Source organism: Eurosta solidaginis, chromosome 4 (assembly GCF_040869045.1).
Source record: "Eurosta solidaginis isolate ZX-2024a chromosome 4, ASM4086904v1, whole genome shotgun sequence".
NCBI lineage: Eukaryota > Metazoa > Arthropoda > Insecta > Diptera > Tephritidae > Eurosta > Eurosta solidaginis.
This window is the reverse complement of record NC_090322.1, coordinates 121,532,586-121,553,245: the sequence shown is the minus strand read 5'-3', so window position 1 is coordinate 121,553,245 and position 20,660 is coordinate 121,532,586. Positions and strand designations below refer to the sequence as shown.

Sequence of the window (20,660 nt, the reverse complement as noted above, 5' to 3'; positions counted from 1 at the left end):
CTGAACCCTATTGTATATTCTTACGATTTCAATGAGAATGATTTCCCACACTCTGAGCACGAGTATGGTCGCTCGCCGGTATGCATACGTATATGGCGCTTTAGCTTAGATGAAGCTGTAAAATCTGTGAATTAACGATCAGTAAAATTAATATCATTTACAATCACACTGTCTTATAAACCTTTACCCTTGTTGCAGAAATTGCACGTATATTTTCGTTTGGGTTTTGGCGGCTGCTGAATTTTAGTGGCCAAATTTTGCTTTAATTTAGCCTCCTCCTCCTTTAAGGCTGTCATATTTCGCTCCCGCGTTTCTGGATCTTTGTCTTTGTGCGTAGTTAAATGCGTACGTAACTCCGTAAAGTGAGGAAAAGTTGATGGGCAAAACTCACATTTATGAATATTTTTGCCCAGATGTGTACGTAAATGCGACAGCACTGGACCGCTTACAGCAAAGGTGCATTCGCAGTATCCGCATTTGTATGGTTTTCCACTGGTATGAGTACGTATATGACGGCGTAGATTTAGAGCGTAGGTAAAGCTTTTTAACGGAACCAAAATGAAAAGTTGAAATAAATTAAGGTACGTTAAGATGATGTCGGTATTATAACTTACCGCCTTTTACAAAAATTTACATTTATGCGGCTTTTCATTACTATGAATTGGTTTGTGTGTTTTTAAATGCAATACCACAATATTTTTACCACAAATATCGCACGGTTGTCGCTTGATCCCTTCATGAGTTTCTTTGTGTTTGACCAGGGCAGGATTGTTAGTATATCTCAGTGGACAGTAGGGACATACGTAAGGCTTATCTTCACAGTTATTGAGACGATGCATTCGAAGGTGCCTGTATATTATATAGATAATAAAGTAAAACAAGTATATAATTTATTATCTCACGTAAAAATGTATTGAATTTATGCTCAGATATGGCGTTTTGAAATTCTGAAAAATATCGGGAGTGGTGTCAAACGACGCGTATTGACCTCCACAAACAATAATCTGAAGACAGACAATTTTGTGGTTGTTGTAATGTTGTTGTACACAGGAAAACATTTTGTGTATAAAGAGTTTTTGCATGGATTTAATTGTGATTTTGCAGGCGGACCTCACATAGGCAGAATTAGTCAGTTGTGCTACCAGAAGTTTATTTTACGACCAAATTGAAAAATCCTATCAAAAACCAGGACCTATGTTATAAAACAACTCCGTCCTCTTGGCAAATACTAGAAGCTTTCTAGGATTTATACCACTTGTTGCTTTTATATCTAACAGCTGTATAACTCTTAATAGCTGGGATTTTAGCCTGACAAGCGCAGGGTACAAGCACAAAACGTGTTCAATCATTTCCTCCTCCTACCCGCACTTCCTACATCTGCTAGCACTGACCAAGCCTAATTTAAAGGCATGTGACGCCAGAAAGCAGTGACCAGTCAGAATACCAGTCATGAGTCTACAGGCGTCCCTTTTTAATGATATAAGCAACTTTGTTTGTCTAAGGTTGTAAGACCTACACATAATCTTCGACACTTTACAGCCCCGTGCTTGGATCCGCGCCTTTCCTGCGGGTAGATCATGTGTACCTCTCGCATTCTCTTAATCAGGCAATTAACATATAAAGGTAATTCTTTATTTTAGCTCCCAATAATGTAAGTCAAGAATAAAATAACTTCTGAAACAGGTAGAACAAGTAAGGGTGTCTAAGTTCGGGTGTAACCGAACATGAGCTTCAATTGTACATTTCATTTCAGATGAATTGCTTTTCTACATAATTTTAATTAGTTCTTGACGAGCCATAATGTAAACGGTTTACTTGAGCTGGCCGGTCAAAGCACTTCATATAGGGTGTATGTGTCCGTAATGTTACCAGAATCGGTGTGATGACCAAACGGAAAAGCCCGATTGGCAAATACTAGAAGTTTTCAAGGTAACAACTAAAATCCTGCCTCTACGTCTGATAACTATGCTTCCTCGAGGGAACGGAGCCTTAGCTACGCGCGCGCAAGAAACGAACGCATGCACTAAGCATGAAACCCCCGGAGGGAATGTCCTCGTAAACACTCGCCTCATGAGCCTCAAGTCTTCTTTCTTCAGAGGCAAGAGCAACTTTGTTAGTCTAATATGATAAGGAGTGCAAATGCCTGATTTGAAGGCCTTCTTACATGAGTTAAGAAATCTATTCATTTAAAAAGTTAAGAAAATGGAGAGGAAAAAGGTAAGAATATTTTTGTTAAGTCCTGATGTGTGTCATGCGTTAAGGGGCCGAATAGTCACCGATAGAATACGATAAAGAAAATTACCTTCAATCACACGTTCACATCGTGCCGAACACGAACAAAGTAGTAGGAGCACGTACATATCGCTCATTTACTTCAATAGTGTCATAACTCAAAAAACATGACTTTTGAGTTAATAACATATAAACATACCCAATATCATAATCTATGTTGTATAAAAAAATCTTTGTGATCAGTTAAAACTTTACCACGTGCTATAACAATGAAAATAAGCCTTTATATGGGCAACATATGGCAGTTAAAATCTTTGAATGGCTCTCCTGGAAAATTGTGTTTTTACTATTGAAGTAAATGAGCGATATGTTATTATGCGAGCCCATATTTTTACGTAACAGTCCAACGATCACGGATGTTACGGCTTTATTTGAGGTTGTTGTTGTATTAACGGTAAAGACACCCCCAAAGGTTTGGGCGAGTGTTATCGATATGGATCCGGCACGTTACGTAAAAAACGCAGTCAGCAGCTTTAACCCCGACGTCGACAGTATGACATCATCCATGACATCATAATAAAAAATTTGGGTAATTCTTTACTTTAGCTCACAACTGCTAAAACTCGTCTAAAAATATCGGGAGAGGTGTCAAAAGACCCAGGATCACGAATCTGAAAGCGGAAATTGGAAATTGGAAATTTTATTTCGTTTCGGAGATATTTGCAAACAAAATTAAAAATTTTCATGTGGTTATTGTAATTTTGATGATTTTGTGGTACCCACAAGAAAAACTGTGGGTAAAAGTGTTTTGCGCGGATATAGTTTGGGTCTCCAAACGGGTGTTGGACCCACCCAGGGTAATTTTTTATAAGCGCGGCCGAAGGGCGCCAATGCAGAAAGGTGTTCTGCACAAAAATACTATGGATCCCACCTCCGGTTTCGGAACGCTCCGTGGCCATTTTGCGGTTTTTTTGAAATATCTTGTGACAGAAATTAAATTCTTAATTTCCGCTCTCGGATTCGTGGTCCAGGGATCAAAACGCGTCTTTTGAACCCTCTCCCGATATTTTTGACAGTTGTGAGCTAAAGTAAAGAATTACCAAAATTTGTATAACAATTATTATCTGGTTTATTTTTGTTGATACCTTTTCACATTTTTCCATGTCACGACACGCCATATAAATTGTGGCTCCACGTTTAGCTAGTTCCCGGGCTGTCTCCTTTCCTATGCTGGTATTTGCTCTAGTAATAAGAACAACTTTCCCTAACGCCGTCGTACTCTTTCGATACTTCCCACCTTGCATATAGGATCTACACAGAGACAAATGGTATTAGTTCATACAGCTTATTTTTAAATATTTAAAATGTGCGTATTCATGATTACCTGATAAACCACAAGGCGGCGGCTGCAGTCAGTAGCCAAGCAATAGTTATTTGCTCCAATATGCCAATCATCCTGAAATCTTCATTATTACCGAATTATTAATGGTAATAGTCTAGTTGAGGGGTCGACTGCCAAAAATATCGAGAGGTGTCAAAGTCCTGACATCAGTATTAATAATACGAAGGCGGAGAATAAAAATTTTAACTCGTTCAAAAGATATTAACGAAAAAACGGAAACACTCCCTAAAACCTTCGAGTGTCTTTATCGCTACAACATCAACATCTTTAATGAGATATGGATAAACTTTTTAGCTGGCGAGCCACAGTTGCTTTTTGCTTTTTTCGGCGAATACGTAAATGTGTTTTCACGTTCCTGTAATGGTTTCACCACCATTTGGGTTTCGTTTACGGTTGGCGATAGATTACCCAGTTTTGTTGTAGGTTCAGCGGCTTGCATATACTGAATACCTTTTTTCATCATGTACTCAACTTCTTCCATGGTATCATTAAAGTGCAATGATTTTTCGGTACTCTCATTGAACAAACTACGATTTTCTTTATCATTTTCAAATGATTCTTCAAAGTCAATATAACTTTTGTTATGGTAATTACGGAGCATGCTTTCCGCATTTCGTGCTATTGGCTCTATTGCAATTTCCTTCTGTTGTTGTTCTTTCTCCTCTTTAATAAAGACACTTTTGTTTAAATTTCCGCCCGTTTCATCTGACTCATCATCCGACAACTCAATTACTCCTAAAGAATCATCAAAGGACGCGCTGAAAGATAGTTTTTCACTGCCATGCATATTTTTATTATCATTGGTGATAAGTTCAGTCACAGTTGCATGCTCATTTGCAGGGGGCTCTAGTGTGTTATCTAGGTTTATCAATATTATACTTTTTTCCAGTTCATGCGATTCTTCGGAGGACTCGCTTTGGGTATAATGTGAAACTTTCCTGGGTACACTTGTGCCTGTGGTGTCATGTGCTGTTTCATAAAAGCTTGTTGTCGCTGAAGTTTCACTACCTTTTTGAGCGCTTTGAAAGCTTATGTGTGATGATGCATCATCACCACCTAAAGAACTATTAGACTGATCTTCGCAATTTTCTTCTAGTATAGTAGATGGTCTGAGAAGTCTCACCATTTTCAAAGGTGAAGTTTGTAAAGTGGTATCGCCCACTATTGTGGAGTCCCACATTTTAGATGGCGCTTCAATATCTTCTAGGAGTGTTACATCAATACTTTTTAAAGGAGTTTCATTATCCAATTGATGCTGCTCCTGTACGCATAAGTCATGCAATAGACGTTGCAGTGATTGTGCTTCTTCATCTATTTCTTGTAGTTCTAACAGCAACGTTACTTTCGTGTTGATCCACATTCGCTACACGAGGAGCTGCGCGTGCTTCTAGCAAAGTGTGTAGATCCTCCTCTAAATCCAAGCTAAAGCGTTGGCAAGATACCGGCTCTTTAGCAAGCGTTGTAGCCTTTCTAAATGTGTTCGTGAATCGAGAAAAAAATGTTGAAGATATTGTTTGTATTAATTTTTAATAATAGGTATATATTACCATGCTAAAGTGATTTATCTTTTTAAAAGTAAAGTAATAAAGTTCTACAAGCTAGTAGCTACTTTTTAGTCAAAGATTTGGAAAATTTTCAAATTCTTATATAGTAAGCCAATTTACTCTACAGTATTTAAAACATCCATCTCCATGCTCACTCGAATGGCTCATCATAAACAAGCATACAATTTTAATGATATATTTATAAGCATTTACCGTTGCATGACAAGTAATTTCTTGACTTTTGCACGCCAAGCTTTATTTGCTTGAAATTTTTCCAATCCAGACATTTGTATTCAGGAAAATTGAAAAAGAGCAACAAACATCCAAGTTATATTTTGTTGAACCACAGCAGACAAGGCGCGCTAATCTTCCAGGGTTTTCGTTACGAAATATCTTTTCCAGATAAGCTTATACCACTTGAGCACGCTACGTTGTGTTATTATTGTATCCAATAGTTTCTTAAGGGTTGCCCCATCATTTGAAATTGTGACCTTACCACTGGAATCAACAATATGCTTGTCCATATTACGTGAACCCAATGTAGTGCGTACAGCGTCCACAATTGAATGCGAGGTATTGATGTTGGATATGATGAATATTTTTTACATAAAAACTCATGTACCCAATACAAGTTCATACCGCCGATAACACACCTTTTAAACGACGTTGTGTGTCCAAATCACTTAGCGGTTTTTCTTCTATGATTTGTAGCAATTCTTCAACAAACGTTGGATCATGTTGTTATGGCTACGCATTTTCAGTGGAAGCAGCAAGGAAGGCGGTCGGCATGATGTGTTGGTGCACAGTGGCTAGTCATTGTCGGCTGGGGCGGGTCCTTGCCAACCTTACTGTTCCTGTGCCATAAACAGAAAAAAATTCCTATCATGCCTATCAAAACTAGCTGTCAAAAAGCGCAGAGACCGACTCAAAACGCTTGAAATTCAAAATAAAACAACATCCGGCCGAACCGGATGTCACGGACAGACCGTTGGCATTCAAAATCTAAATTCAAAAAATTCAAAAAAAAAAACTGACGAAAAAAAAATTACCGAACCGGACATGACCGGTTACTACTCTGAAATCAAAATTCAAAAAAAACTGCTGAAAATAAAATAAAAGAACCAAAAGGAAAATAAACAAAAAGTGCCGAATATATAGAGGGGCGCCGCGGCTGTTGTTGCGACGCCCGGTGCTTAGCCCACCCTCAAAAACCATGGCCACCGACGCACCTAAATTTCGGTGGCCCCTTACCTGGTTTACCCTATGCCTTCTAAATCATTGGCGACGCCAGCATTCCCATATTATTAACAACTTTTATTCAAAATTCATTATTACTACTAACATAGCTTTCTCTTTTTTTTCTCTTACTTCTTACTACAAGGGTTTTGAATATATTTAAGCTTATAAATAATTTTTTTTTTTTTTTTTTAAATTTATAGCAATCAAAAAGGCTATATATGTAATAAAATAAAAATATACTATATATGTAATAAAAAAATCTTTTTTTTTTCAGAAATTTGGATAAATGCCCTTTTCTCTTTTTTTTTTGTTTTAAAAATCTATCTTAGGGCTGTACAGTTTGGATACAACTTCTGATAATTGGGGCCCCCTTACAAAATTAATAGTTGTTGTATTAAACTTACTTTGAGTTTAACTGAACATCATTTCGGTATTACACATAGTATAATGACAGTAATATGTACTATGCACTAAGAAATTAGTTATAAACGCAACTAGGACTAAACTTGGGGTAAATCCTACCCCTCAAAAAATATTGTTTCACAAACTCAAGTAAAACGTAAGCTTTTAGATTGATGGAAAAATTACCGAAGTCATTCACCTGTTCAGGTAAAACATGAACCCTTTAAACTTATAGTACGATTAATGAAATTGTTTTACTTGTTCAGTTGAAACGTTAACTATTTTACATGTAACAGTCAGGGTTGGTATTGTTTCGGATTTAGTCCGACTCAGTCACCAAAAAATGTGTACAACAAAAAGTTTTGTTTTGATAACGCAAGCTAACCCGCATTACTTGTTATTTGCGTCTCTCAATATAGAGTTAATGCATTTTACTGATAATGCAACTGAACTTGAATTACCAATAAAACTTTATTCCTTACCGAAACAATATCAACACTTTTGCTCACTCCAAAATCATATTCGCCACGATGGCATCAATTAAAAAAATGTAATAGTAAAATTCTACCACAACGCAAAGCAAATTTTAATACCTGAAACACCTCTTTCTTTGTTTCACAGGCAGTATAAATTGCACACCTATGACCATTAAAATATGCTTTGTTTGTGTTGGTTAAAATTTCTTTTCAGTATGCAACACTTGAACGTACAATAAGAATTGCTTCTTTTCTTTTTAACTTTTCATTTCCTCCGGTCATTGTGCATATTGCATTCGTATGCACATTTGCTTTGATTCTACAATAGGGTGATAGCCCTAAATTTGAGTATGGTGGTACATTAACATTACATAATGTTGCGGAGTCAAAAATATAATTTTAAAAGATAGGGTTAAGGCTAAAAATACATAACTTTAGTTCAGTAGTGGAACGAACTCACCGCTTTAACCGCTGATGTTCGTTATCGCAATTGGAATGCCCGCAGGCCTATACTCGCTGCCCTGTGATCGTCATTGTAGCTGGTTTATTGTAGCCCGTCTGGTCGTAGCTGATACGGGTTGTGCTAGTATTGTTATAGCCGGGATGGAAGTAGCCAATAAGGATGCGCTAGTAGTATTATTGCCGGTATGAACGCACCTAATAAAGATGCGGCTAGTATTTGGGTCGGTGGTACCGCCTGTTGTTGCTGTTACCATTAGTGGCCGCAAGCCTATGTACGTGGCCCCGCTACGTGCGTTGCAACTGGTGTGGCGGTACGTCTGATGGTTGTTGCGCTCGTGGTTGCGCTTATGAAGGAGTTGGGGGAGGTACTACCGATGGTGATGCCCGTGGTAATAGTAGGCACCGTTGGTGGCGGTTGGCGCTGTGGTCCGAGGTGACCAAATGACCCAGGTGGCGATAAAGCTTCGTGCTGGCCTTTACGCCGGTGGTAGTGTCCTCACTAGGTTAAGATTTATTACCACCCAATTTTTTACATTTGCTGCGCTGCATACAATTGCCACTTGAACATGCCTAATGGTTGATAGGTTAAATGCAAATCTAATTCTGGCGTTGTTTCATTGCTGGGAAAATGTTCACGTTGTAAGTTCCAATGATCATTTATAAACACACTAGGTAAATACGTTTTACCACCACCATCTTTTTTGGTGTCGATCTGGCCGGAAACTCGGCGATTTTTCTCGATTTTTATTTCTTACCAAAATTTTTTATCTTTCTTCGTGTGTATGCCGCCGGAAACCCTCGCTTTTTTTTCCTACTGATGGCCGGTCTGTCTTTTTCTTGTTTTCGATATTTTTTTATCGCCACTTTCGCCACATCGCTAGGTGTGTTCGCGTGAACACGCTCCCAAGTGGATCGTAGCCGTAGACCGTAGCAGCAGACCGTAACAAACCTGCTTCGCTTTGGAGACCTGACGATGAAGCGAACAGGAAACCGGATCATCTGTGGGAAGCTACTGCCAGGGATCTTCGACGACAAGCAACGTGGGGCACGACTCACCCCTGAGATAAGAGTCTCAAAGTCCTACTACGAAGCTAGCCGGGCAACATAGGTCCATCAAAAAAACTAAGTCAGGTTGGGAATTAATTCTGTTTCCTAGTTTAAAAGGGCTTTGCGGCAATTAGACATTTGTTATGGAGAACTCGTCAAAACTCCGAAAGATGATTTCTAGTGGGCATCGCTCCCACAGGAATGCAAAGCAAACAGTGTAGACATTTTGATCTGGAGAACTCGTCCAAACTCCGAAAGGCTAGTCCGACCTAAGCGTGGACTGCCAGGGTGTTCACGGTCCTCGGTGAGTACGCGTGTGAACATCCTATGAGGTCAGTGCTCGGGGAGAATACTGGGCGAGATGTCCCCGACCGCCAAAACGCCCAGACAAAAAAAGTCCAATTGGTAGGTATAGAAAAAAAATCAAATTGTAATTTGGCAAGGAAACGTTTTCTGGTTCATTGCGGACGAATGTCCGAAGCGTGAAAGCGACCTATCAATTTCCCGTTTAGGTCTTCGAGCTCATACAGTGCATTGCCTATTTTTCGAAGCACGCGACACTTCAGGTATTTGGGTAGGAATTTGGCGTTAATGCCCTGTTTGAAATTACTTAAGACAAAGTTTCTCCGAAAAACTTCCTGACCTTCCTTATAGTTGACTTGTCTAGAGCGCTTGTTATAGGTGGTTACTCCCCTATCCTTGGCCTGATCTAAATTTCTACGGATCTGCTCACGAATATTAGTCAACTTGTCAGCTCGGCTTACTACCGTAACCTGGTCTTCCCGAAGGCTGCCGAGTTTCCCTAAAATGTTGTACGTTGAGGCATGCTGGACCATATTTTGGCCATATAATGCAAAGTATGGAGAACACTGAATCGCCGTATGAAAATCACTTCTCAAAGCTTCTCGGGTATATGCTTATCCCAATCGGTATGGTCAGGTTTATCTTTCAGGAAAATCCTAATCTTCGAAACAATCTCTCTATTAACGCGCTCGGATGCGTTTGCTTGGGGAGAATATAACCCCGTCCTCACGTGCGTCACCCCGTAATATGCAAAAAATTGGTTCATTTCCTTCGAGATAAACTGTTTACCATTGTCACTGTGAATAAACTCAGGGACCCCTACAGCTGGAAAAATTTCTGAAGCGAAGTAATTTATAACGTTAACAGTGGTGGCTCTCTGCATGGGCTTTAGCCAAACGTATTTTGAAAAATGGTCTAGTACTATGAAAAGAAATTGATTTCGCCGCTTAGATCCCGGATACGGCCCTAGAAAGTTGCAATATAACCGCTGAAATGGCCTTTCGGATTCAAAGGTACTCCCTATAGGTGGTCTCGACTGCTGATTGGTGGGTTTTACCGTTTTGCAGGTGTCACAACGCTGGACGTAGTCCCTGACGTCCTTAGCCTGCTGCGGCCAGAAGTACTTCTGCCTAACACGTTCTAAGGTTTTCTGTCATCCGCCATGGTAACTCCGGTTAGCGTCATGTGCTAATCTCACTGCTTCCTCAGTCAACCCTTTTGGCAACCATAAACGCCACAGCGAGTCTTCTTCCCCTTCCATCCCCTTACGAAACTTAACTCTTTTGAAAATTACACCGTCCACCACTCGTAAATCCGGAAGTGATTCCTCGTTTTCGGTGACGGTCCGAATTAAGTCTAAATATTCGTTGCTGCTAAATTCGGGAGAGACTAAATCTATTTCTCCGGGTGTGGTAGTGAAAGACAACTCATCGGCATCAAAACGCGACAGCGCGTCTGGTACTACATTCAGGGTGCCCTTACGATGTTCCATTCTAAAGTCGTATCTTTGCAGTAAGAGTGACCATCTCGCCAACCTCCCGCTCAAGTCTTTTTGTGTCATCAACCACTAGAGACTGGAGTGGTCCGTAATAATCCGAAAAGGTAATCCTTCGACATAGGGTCGGAAACGCTTCACGCTGATTATGGCTGCAAGACATTCCAGCTCGGTTACTGTATAATTGCGTTGAGCATTATTCAGCTTTTTCGACACGAATGCGATTGGATGCTCAGCGCCCTCATCATCGACCTGGAACAACACTCCGCCAACACCTATTTTGGAAGCGTCGCGTTGTATTACGAATTCCCTTGAAAAGTCTGGTTGGGCCAAAACAGAGGCGGAACTCAAAGCTACTTTTAACTTTTCGAAGGCCTCTATAGCTTCAGAGGTAAGCTTGAACGGGCCTGCTGACTTACGTAGACAGTCGGTCAAGGGACCTGCCAAGTCAGCAAAATTTGTAATAAACGCCCTGTACCAATTCGCCATGCCCACAAACCTACGCACTTGCCGAGGGGATTTAGGGATCGGGAAGATTTGCATTGCTTCTACTTTTCCCGGATCCACTTTCAGACACCCGCTGCCTATCAAGTATCCTAAGTAGCGTATTTCCTTCTGACAAAATTTACTTTTTTCCACGTTTATGGTCAGCCCTGCGTCTCTCAAACATTGGGCCACTTCCGCTAGCAATTTCAGGTGATCCTCAAAATTAGTGCTACATACCATCAGATCGTTCAGGTAGACAAAGACGTTCTCTCGCAGACGCGAAGGGATTGCCTTGTCCATCAGCCTACTCATAGTCTGCGGTCCATTGCACAGACCAAATGGCATTACTTTGAAGTGGTACAGAGGCCTCCCCGGAACTGCGAATGCTGTTTTTTCCTTAGAGGACTCTGTCAATTTGATCTGGAAGAACGCGTCCTTCAGATCAATGCCACTAATAAAATGCGTATCTTTCAGTCTGCTCAATAAGCCGTTCATATGAGGCAGGGGGTATGAGTCCTTCTTAGTCACCGCGTTGACCTTCCTCGAATCTATGCACGGCCTAACTTTACCTGGTTTCCGGACCAGTACTACAGGACTACACCACGGGGAGTTGGATTCTTCTATAACTCCTAATTCGAGTAACCTGTCTAGTTCTCTATAAGCTTCGGCTTGCCTCGCTGGCGAAAGAGGGAAATGTTTGCTTTTTATAGGTACAGCATCACCGGTGTCGATGTGATGCTCCACTAATTTGGTTTGCCCTAGGCCTAATTTCTCGTATGAAGGAAACGTCTCGATGACCTTTTGTAATTCTAATTTCCGGTCTGGTGACAATTCATGGAGGTTAAGTTCCTCTTCCGTTTCAAGCCTAATCTCTAAACACTCTACGCTTGGGAATATTTCGGGAGCTAACGCAAATGCTCTCCAAAAATCTACCCCGAAGTATGCTTCTTGGAGCAATGAGGGAACAAGGGAAAAACGAATAACCTTTGTGATATTTTTGAAGGTGACTGGTAGGGATACTGAGCCTAAAATTTTTGCTTGTTGCCGCCTGCTGTATATACGAACGCGTGTAAGGGCTGATATTCGAAGCCATTATCTTCTAGGAATTCTTCTCCATTTTTCCCTAAGATGGAGACGTTTGCTCCCGAGTCCAACAACCCTACAAGAAAACTATCTTTAATTTTAGCCTTTACTAAAGGCCTTTCGTCCTCTGTAAGCGTTAACGTGGTGGCTTGCAGCAGTCTACGCTCCTGTACTCTCCTGTGGTATGTATCTCTTCCTACACTTCAAAATATTATCCGATACCGGGTAGTGTTCAAAAATGGTATGTCTTATTTGTTCATACCTATGTTCCCTTTCTTCTAGGTTTGGTGAAAGTTGCGTTTGGCAAGCGACATCCCTATGCCGGCATCGCAGAATTTTAATCGGCTCGCCCATCGCGGAGGAAGACGTTTGACTCTCGGCTTCAGAACTATCCGAATTGTCCGTACTGTCAGGGTAGGTTATTAATACATTCGCGGGTTTTTTCGCCAGGGTACTACTGCCCCTCGAAAGCTCACCATCTCCGTGCAGAGATTCGCCCTCTGTTTCGGTGCACGGGACGACGCCTCGAGCACTGGCTGGTGTGGGAGCTATGAAGCCGAACGAGGTTCCCCCACCTTCTCGCTCGGGTACTGGTTTCCCTGTCTGCGATGGTCCCTAGGGCATTTCGGGGTAAATACACCCTTATACCCGCATCTAAAGCAAAATGGATTCCTAATGGGTTCCTCGCAATATATGTATGAGTGGCCCATTGCCTGGCAATTCCAGCATTGGATTCCGGAATAGTCCGGTCGCCTGCTGCGTCGATATTCCAGCGCCTCTATCTGCGGATCCATCTCGCCGTCTTCGTCTTCTATCCTCATGTCCGGGGTTGTCACGCGTGCTTCGCTTACATGCCGACCTGGGTAAGTGGCTCCCAGCAGCTTGCTTTCTTTCAGCACTTGTTCACCTCTGCGTGCTACATCGCGTAGATCATGAAGGGTCGTTACGTCCGCATTAAAAAGCATTAGCTTAAAGCCGGAGTCATTGGTGCCGTATGTCGTATCGCTGTATCCGTATCCCTAACGTAATCAGCTGTTTATCGTTACGACGGTAAACCAAAACCCAATACGATACGGTTACGACCTTAGCGGCACCAATAATCGATTGCATTGATTCTCATAAGATTGGTCGAATCAGCTGTTAAAAGGTTACTGATACGGTTACCGATAAAGCACCAATGTCTCCAGCTTAAGGCTACTGTTGACGTTCCTTTTTATTATGTCAATCAGTAGAAGCTCCGACATTGGCTCTCTTAAGCGCGCGTTCAAGGAGATTATGTCCGTGTGAAACACGTCATAACACTCACTTGCTTTCTGCTTCCGCATGGAGATCTCCATCATGATCTCGTGGTCAGTTTTCAAAGCGCCAAACTCTCTTTTCAATGAGTAGCACAAAAAGGCATAGGTCGCGTTTGGGTTTTGTTTAGTGAAAAGCCAGTACCATTCTTCGGCCCGCCCGGAAAGAAACAGGTGGAAACTAGCCATTATTTGTTCGTCAGGGCATTGTGTGCGCTCACACAAGGTGTTCAGTTTGAAAAGGAAATCGGCTACGCTCCCAGTGCCGTCAAATGAGATTTTCCACTCCTTCCAGTGCGAGGGGGTCTTAAGGCCCCCCTCCAAGACTGGTTGGGGCCACTAGGGTCACTCCAGGCACACACGGGTTGGTCTCAACACGCCCAGCCGCAACGCAGGGGCAGTCTCCAGGGGCTTGATAAGGCCTCCCGTCCATTCTCGCTGGACACCCCTCCTGCCTCCGCCGCAATGGGTGGAGCGGTTTCGGAACCGCTCCCCCAGTCTGGTGGGACAGGAAGGAGTGCCAATCTGAATCCCAGCTCAACCCTTCACAGTCCAGGTGGTATTCTACCTTACCACCTGGGACGTGGGATGAGCTGGGGTTCTTTCACCACATACACACACGCACTCACCCTAACAACACAAAATTCGGCGGAAAAAAAACAAAAAAAAAAATTGACAAAACAAAAAAAAACCCAGTTAGCGGACAAATATTTTTCCAATGCCGACTAACGGACAACATTCCGGGAAAATAAAAACCCCAAAATCTACAAAAAAAACTTAAGTGCGTGCAGCACTGCCTCATCGGGTGAATACAAAAATCCCGATAACAGACGTTAAGTCGCGTGACCCCTTCGGCCACTGCCCCCGATGACCAGCCCGGACAACCTGATCCGTCCAACCATCCCACCGCAATGTAGGTGGCAGCTTCTGTGGCTGCTCACTCGGACTGGTGGGATGGTCAACTTCACAGGTTGACCCTCGCGACCAGCGCCTCAGGCGCCACGTTGGGCGCCATCTGTTATGGATACGCATTTTCAGTGGAAGCCGTAAGGAAGGCGGTCGGCATGATGTGTTGGTGCACAGTGGCTAGTCATTGTCGGCTGGGGCGGGTCCTTGCCAACCTTACTGTTCCTGCGCCATAAACAGAAAAAAATTCCTATCATGCCTATCAAAACTAGCTGTCAAAAAGCGCAGAGACCGACTCAAAACGCTTGAAATTCAAAATAAAACATCATCCGGCCGAACCGGATGTCACGGACAGACCGTTGGCATTCAAAATCTAAATTCAAAAAATTCAAAAAAAAACTGACGCAAAAAAAATTACCGAACCGGACATGACCGGTTACTACTCTGAAATCAAAATTCAAAAAAAACTGCTGAAAATAAAATAAAAGAACCAAAAGGAAAATAAACAAAAAGGGCCGAATATATAGAGGGGCGCCGCGGGTGTTGTTGCGACGCCCGGTGCTTAGCCCACCCTCAAAAACCATGGCCACCGACGTACCTAAATTTCGGTGGCCCCTTACCTGGTTTACCTTATGCCTTCTAAATCATTGGCGACGCCAGCATTCCCATATTATTAACAACTTTTATTCAAAATTCATTATTACTACTAACATAGCTTTCTCTTTTTTTTCACTTACTTCTTACTACAAGGGTTTTGAATATATTTAAGCTTATAAATAATTTTATTTTTTTTTTAAATTTATAGCAATCAAAAAGGCTATATATGTAATAAAATAACAATATACTATATATGTAATAAAAAAAAATCTTTTTTTTTTCAGAAATTTGGATAAATGCCCATTTCTTTTTATTTAAATTTTCAGCTTTTTTTTGCAATTTCATTTTTCAGCAGTTTTTTTTTGAATTTGATTTTCAGCGTTAGTAACCGGCCATGTCCGGTTCGGTAGTTTTTTTTTGCGTCAGTTTTTTTTGAGTTTGAATTTAAATTTTTGAATGTTAACAGTCTGTCCGTGACATCCGGTTCGGCCGGATGTTGTTTTATTTTGTATCGATAAGCGTTTTGAGTCGGTCTCTGCTCTTCTGTCAGGGTTTTGATTTTGACAGCTTTCAGTTTTGATAGGAAATTTTTTTCTGTTTATGGCGCAGGAACAGTAAGGTTGGCAAGGACCCGCCCCAGCCGGCAATGACTAGCCACTGTGCACCAACACATCATGCCGACCGCCTTCCTTACTGCTTCCACTGAAATTGCGTATCCATACCAATGTATGGGATGCGACCAAAGTGGACCGCCCATCTATATTTGGGAATATAAGAAACAATTTGGTGTGAACAATTGGTGCCAGTTAACCCTCTGAAAAAGCGACTGACGCGCCTTTTTGAACGGACATAACCGTTTAAACGGTTAAGCACCAATTAAGTAAGAAGGAAATTGTTTTTGTTTTTATCGGCCTATTGATAAATCATTCAAGGTTCGAATCGAGCTCAAGGCCAGAACAATAATTTTTTTCTAATGATAATTATTGTTATTTTTTAATTTTTCTAAATTTGAAAAATTGTATTTTGTTTTTGGAATAGTAAGTAGAAAACTTTTCAGACAACCTGCCATAGCTGCGCAGATAGATCCATTTCGAAGGGTGCTAAGCCTTCATCATCAGAACGCTTTAGGCATGCTGCGCTAACCATTTAGCCGCCTTTATAGCTAAATGGTTAGCGCAGCATGCCTAAAGCGTTCTGATGATGAAGGCTTAGCACCCTTCGAAATGGATCTATCTGCGCAGCTATGGCAGGTTGTCTGAAAAGTTTTCTACTTACTATTCCAAAAACAAAATACAATTTTTCAAATTTAGAAAAATTAAAAAATAACAATAATTATCATTAGAAAAAATTATTGTTCTGGCCTTGAGCTCGATTCGAACCTTGTAAGAAGGAAATAATTTGATGTATTCGAGTTTAAATACTTAAGTGGGATAGTTGAAACTTACATGATGTTTATCACCGCAATGCGCACAATTTGTATTAACATTTGGTCAAGTTGGTATACCGAATTTTACTTCCGCATTGCCTTTATCTGAGATCTTGCTTTTTACAATACCCATAGGCTGTAGCGTATAGGTATCACAACCAGTGCATTGAAATACCATTCATTGTTTGCTGTGTTCATAATATAAAGATATGGTAAGTAATTGGATTGTGGTAAAAGGCCAAAATGCTGTATACCAACCTCATGCTATATTTACACTTCGCTTTTCTGCTATGCATACGCACAAATATGCGTATATAAAAATTGGCAGAAATGCTCAAAAGTGGCTCAATATATTTTCCATAACGATTAGAGTGCGTATCAATGCAATGCAATAGTATACGCAATCCCATCTCATAGCAGCATTTCATACGCAAAGGCACAGAACTATATTTGGCATTGCAGGCTTCAGGCGTATTGCCTGCCAGCACAGCCATATCATTCGCAGTTACAAGTAATGAACCCCCACTCGTCAGTGATTGTATAGCGCTATCCAGAAAGCGATTCGGACAACCATAAGGATCTAGGTCTATAACATCGAAACGCTTCTCATATGAAGTTGAAAGGTACATGAGAGTCCTATTGCGAATTTTATTATTGATTATTACAGTTAAATCACTAGCTATTGATTCGTATATCAAACCTGCATTGCATCCCCTTCGCTTGGCACAATTAAATGTTCCACTCCATTGTGTCGCATATTTACGCTAATGGAATCTACTGCCACCTTAGATAGATCATTTGCAACAATTTCACGCACGCCTGCTACTTCTTTTGCATAACTTAAGCTACGTAAACCTGTTGCAGCAAGCGCTTCCAATATTCGTAGTCCATCGTCGTATTTTACACCACCAGCCGTGTATGGTTTCTTGTCATTAGCATTGCTTGCTTTCCTTTGTATTTTGTGGATTTTTATGCGCCGCCGCTTCCCGCTCTCTTATCAACCGCTTTGAGTGTACATTAAGTACTGAAATACTTAAATCACGATTAAATTCTTGTACTGGATTGTAGAATACAGCCCCGCCGGCAATAATTTCTGTAGTGCTTTCTTTGATCACTCGTTCGGCTGCTTTGTCGTTCGTAGCTATCTGTTAATTCATAAAATTTAGGGCGATTTTGTTAATAACGCGAAACATATATTTACCTTATTTTCAGATATTTCCTCAACTTCCATTTTGGCTTTAAACTGCTGTGCATCCAAGTTTTTGTTATCACCTGTTCGGTGGTGGCATACGCTGGCTGCTGCTTTCGTTGAACAGTGAATCGTGGAAACTGTTTCAACAGAGGAAATATTTAAGCATTACAGATGTACAACACTGTTTTTTTTATAAATCAACGATGATAGCCAGCCTTGGGAGGTTGTTGCTGCTGCTATCGTGGCCTTGCATTACCCGGTTGCTGTTGTGGTATATACCTTGGTATAACTGGATGTGGCGTCATTGCCCCACCTGGTCCAGTTGATGCGGACCACGAACAACAACCACCACGACCTACACTGTTTGGGTTCACTTTGCTGCTGCAAACACACCTCCGTCACAATAATTAATGGAGACCATGGAGGGGTATCTCAACAATAGAGGCTATTTTATTGCACACATAGCAAGTATAATTTATTATTAATTGTATTGATTATTTAGTATAGATGTCAGGGTGTGGGTGTTCCCCGCGTTGGGCGTACCTTGGCCCGCTCGAGTGGTACGGCCGAACTCTCAAGTCATTGGCAAAAGTACCTAGAAAGACGAAATAAAAAGGTATGCAAAAGTAACAATCCTTAGATTCATTTTTCGAAGCAAGTGTACTTCCCGTAAACTCGACATCCCAAAGTCCCAACATCTCGTCCTCTACGCATCAAAGCCGGAGCATCCTAAGATACACACTAAAATAAAAATAAAGAAAGAAAACAAAACACTTTAATTATTGAGGGCATGAAAGCGTAACACTTATCTAAGTGCAAAATTTTTTTGTGTTGGGTAACAAATGCATGAAAATTACAACAACCACATGAAAGTTGGCAACATCAACTGCAAATGTTTATAAATGAAATTTATTTTTTTTTATTACATGTTATTGTGCCTGAGGCATGCAGTTGTCGCTGGACACCTTTCCCGATATTTTTGGACGCTTTCAGCAGTCGACTACTGCTCCAAAACTCCAAGAATTTGTGGATATCGTTGATCCCTACGCCTTGGAACCATAGGGGCAAAGTGGCTTCTTCCAAGCCGCCCCAGATGCGCAATGTAGGGCCTATAAACGGCACTGCCCTTTTCACAACAAACACTCGCGCACTAAATCTATTTTTATTTAAACTATTCAATATTTAATAAAATACGGCGGGCATTAATTCGTAAAATATAAAAAACAAAAGGTAAATAAATAAGAGAACTGTCAAACATGGGGTATATTCACAATAGAGGAATTGGCAAAAGCTCTTTTCCAAGGGTTGCCAGTTAGCCATCGAGAGTGGTGAATATAGGAAAGAGATGAATATAGAGTGTAGATGGTTGCGGTTGATTCTGAAGGATGACAATACAAAACGGTATAGGAAAACGGTGCCGGAGATCGATTCCAACGATATAAAAGGGGGTTACTGTAGGACATGTAAAACTATTGTATTATTGAAAAGCAGTCAAAGCGGTAGTGTGTGGGTGTTCAAAGTGGTGGCGGGAAAGTTGAATAAACGAAATCGGTGAAAATTTAATTAAGTAAATTTCCTGTGCTCGCAAGGTCCAAAAGGACAAAGTCGTAAATTTTTTCTTTGTTAACGAAGTGTTGGCCAAAAGGCCCTAAATTTCGAAAACTACTCCGGAATCTGGGCAATAATAGTAATGCTAAACGCCTCAAGTTTCTACGACAAGTATCTGTGGTAATAATGGTAATGCAGCGGTAAGTCACGAGAAGATCCTGTGATAGGGTGGAACAAGGAAGTGGAGACACACCTAAGGAAAGCCTGATCCTTTTTTTGTACATATATGCGGCATAACCAGCCACTTACCGTTGTAATCTTCGAGAGACGATCGAGCCGAAGGAGACTGCCCGGAGCGCACTACAAACGTTTTGGTAAGTTCCAAAAGAACAAAAAAGTGTTATTTTTTTTAATTTTTTTTCTGCGTCAAATTGGCGTTCACATTCGGTGACCACAATCACCACAAAATAGTCAAGTGAAAATCCCACTTTCTGTTTCTAAAAACTTTCTTTTGTATAATTTTCGGGAAAAAATAATTTTTTTTGTTGGTGATAGTTTTCATTTCGGTTCGCAGCCACCCTAGCATGGGTGAAGCCAATTTATATTTCGCATACGGACGATCCAAAACGCGTGAACGCCAAATTGGCGGATACTCCATCATAAATTCGCGCTAATCAATTTTTCGTTCCTCCAGTGGGAAGAACATTCCTAGTTACCTGATACATGCCAGCGCCAGGAAATTATTTTCAACAGATCTTCCAAATTATTTTTAACTGATCTCATATGATATTCAACCGATTTCACGTCTTAAGATTTTTACCATCAACCGATTTCACGTCTTGAGATTTTTACCATCAACCGATTTCACGTCTTAAGATTTTTACCATCAACCGATTTCACGTCAATAAGGAACCGATAAGCGAGGACAATAACCACGACGTAGGAATCTGGCCACAGTGCTGGCGAGAATATAGCTACCGGAAATATACCAACCAACATAATTTTTCGAATTAATAGCATATATGTAGATATAATAGCCATTTATATTTCTGTCTTAAGTTTTTTGTGCGACCTAATATATGATGTGTAAATTAATGTAGAACCTATATTATGGAATGTTGCCTATATGAAGAAGTGCCAATCGCTCACGGGAAGCACCAAACGAAGAAATTTTGCCTAAATCAACCTGGTTGGAAAGACACCAGTTCGAACGATTCCCCCTCAACCCACGTAAAAGAGCTCTTTTAGGAAGGCTTTAGGGTGTGTGATAACTTAGAATTTTGCTCGAATTGGGCCTACGAAAGTTTGGTTTTACTTTGGTGACGAAAGGTCCGAAATATACTTAGTCTTTATATACGCGTACATATAAGTCTTTGTGTGTAATACTGTTTATATTCTGAGTCATTCGTTGTATATTTCTTTTTTTTTTGTTGGCATAAGGATTATATAATGTTCAAAATTGCGAGAGCGAACTTTTTGTCACATAAATAAAAGAGGTGAAGAAAGAGCCTCTGGTGTAAGTTTA

At 40.9% G+C, this 20,660-nt stretch overlaps 2 protein-coding genes across 3 annotated transcripts; both read right to left on the bottom strand.

Annotated features, from left to right (window-relative positions):
- Window positions 1-620: 620 nt before the first annotated feature.
- LOC137248158 (retinol dehydrogenase 13-like) lies at window positions 621-3,755 on the bottom strand. Of its 2 annotated transcripts, none has more exons than XM_067779020.1 (3): window positions 3,617-3,755; window positions 3,378-3,543; window positions 621-849 (listed from the first exon to the last, which is right to left on the bottom strand). In XM_067779020.1, exons 1-3 carry the CDS (start codon window positions 3,685-3,687, stop codon window positions 823-825), a joined length of 264 nt encoding a protein of 87 aa, XP_067635121.1. In that variant the 5' UTR covers window positions 3,688-3,755; the 3' UTR covers window positions 621-822. The 2 variants fall into 2 exon arrangements, 1 of the variants encoding a protein (XP_067635121.1); XR_010952103.1 differs by lacking the exon at window positions 621-849 and adding an exon at window positions 2,926-3,315.
- Window positions 3,756-3,789: 34 nt separating this feature from the next.
- On the bottom strand, window positions 3,790-17,398 carry LOC137250245 (uncharacterized). Its single transcript, XM_067782708.1, has 4 exons — window positions 17,096-17,398; window positions 16,654-17,031; window positions 16,415-16,583; window positions 3,790-5,104 (listed from the first exon to the last, which is right to left on the bottom strand). Exon 4 carries the CDS (start codon window positions 4,992-4,994, stop codon window positions 3,885-3,887), a length of 1,110 nt encoding a protein of 369 aa, XP_067638809.1. The 5' UTR covers window positions 4,995-5,104; window positions 16,415-16,583; window positions 16,654-17,031; window positions 17,096-17,398; the 3' UTR covers window positions 3,790-3,884.
- Between the last annotated feature and the right edge of the window lie 3,262 nt (window positions 17,399-20,660).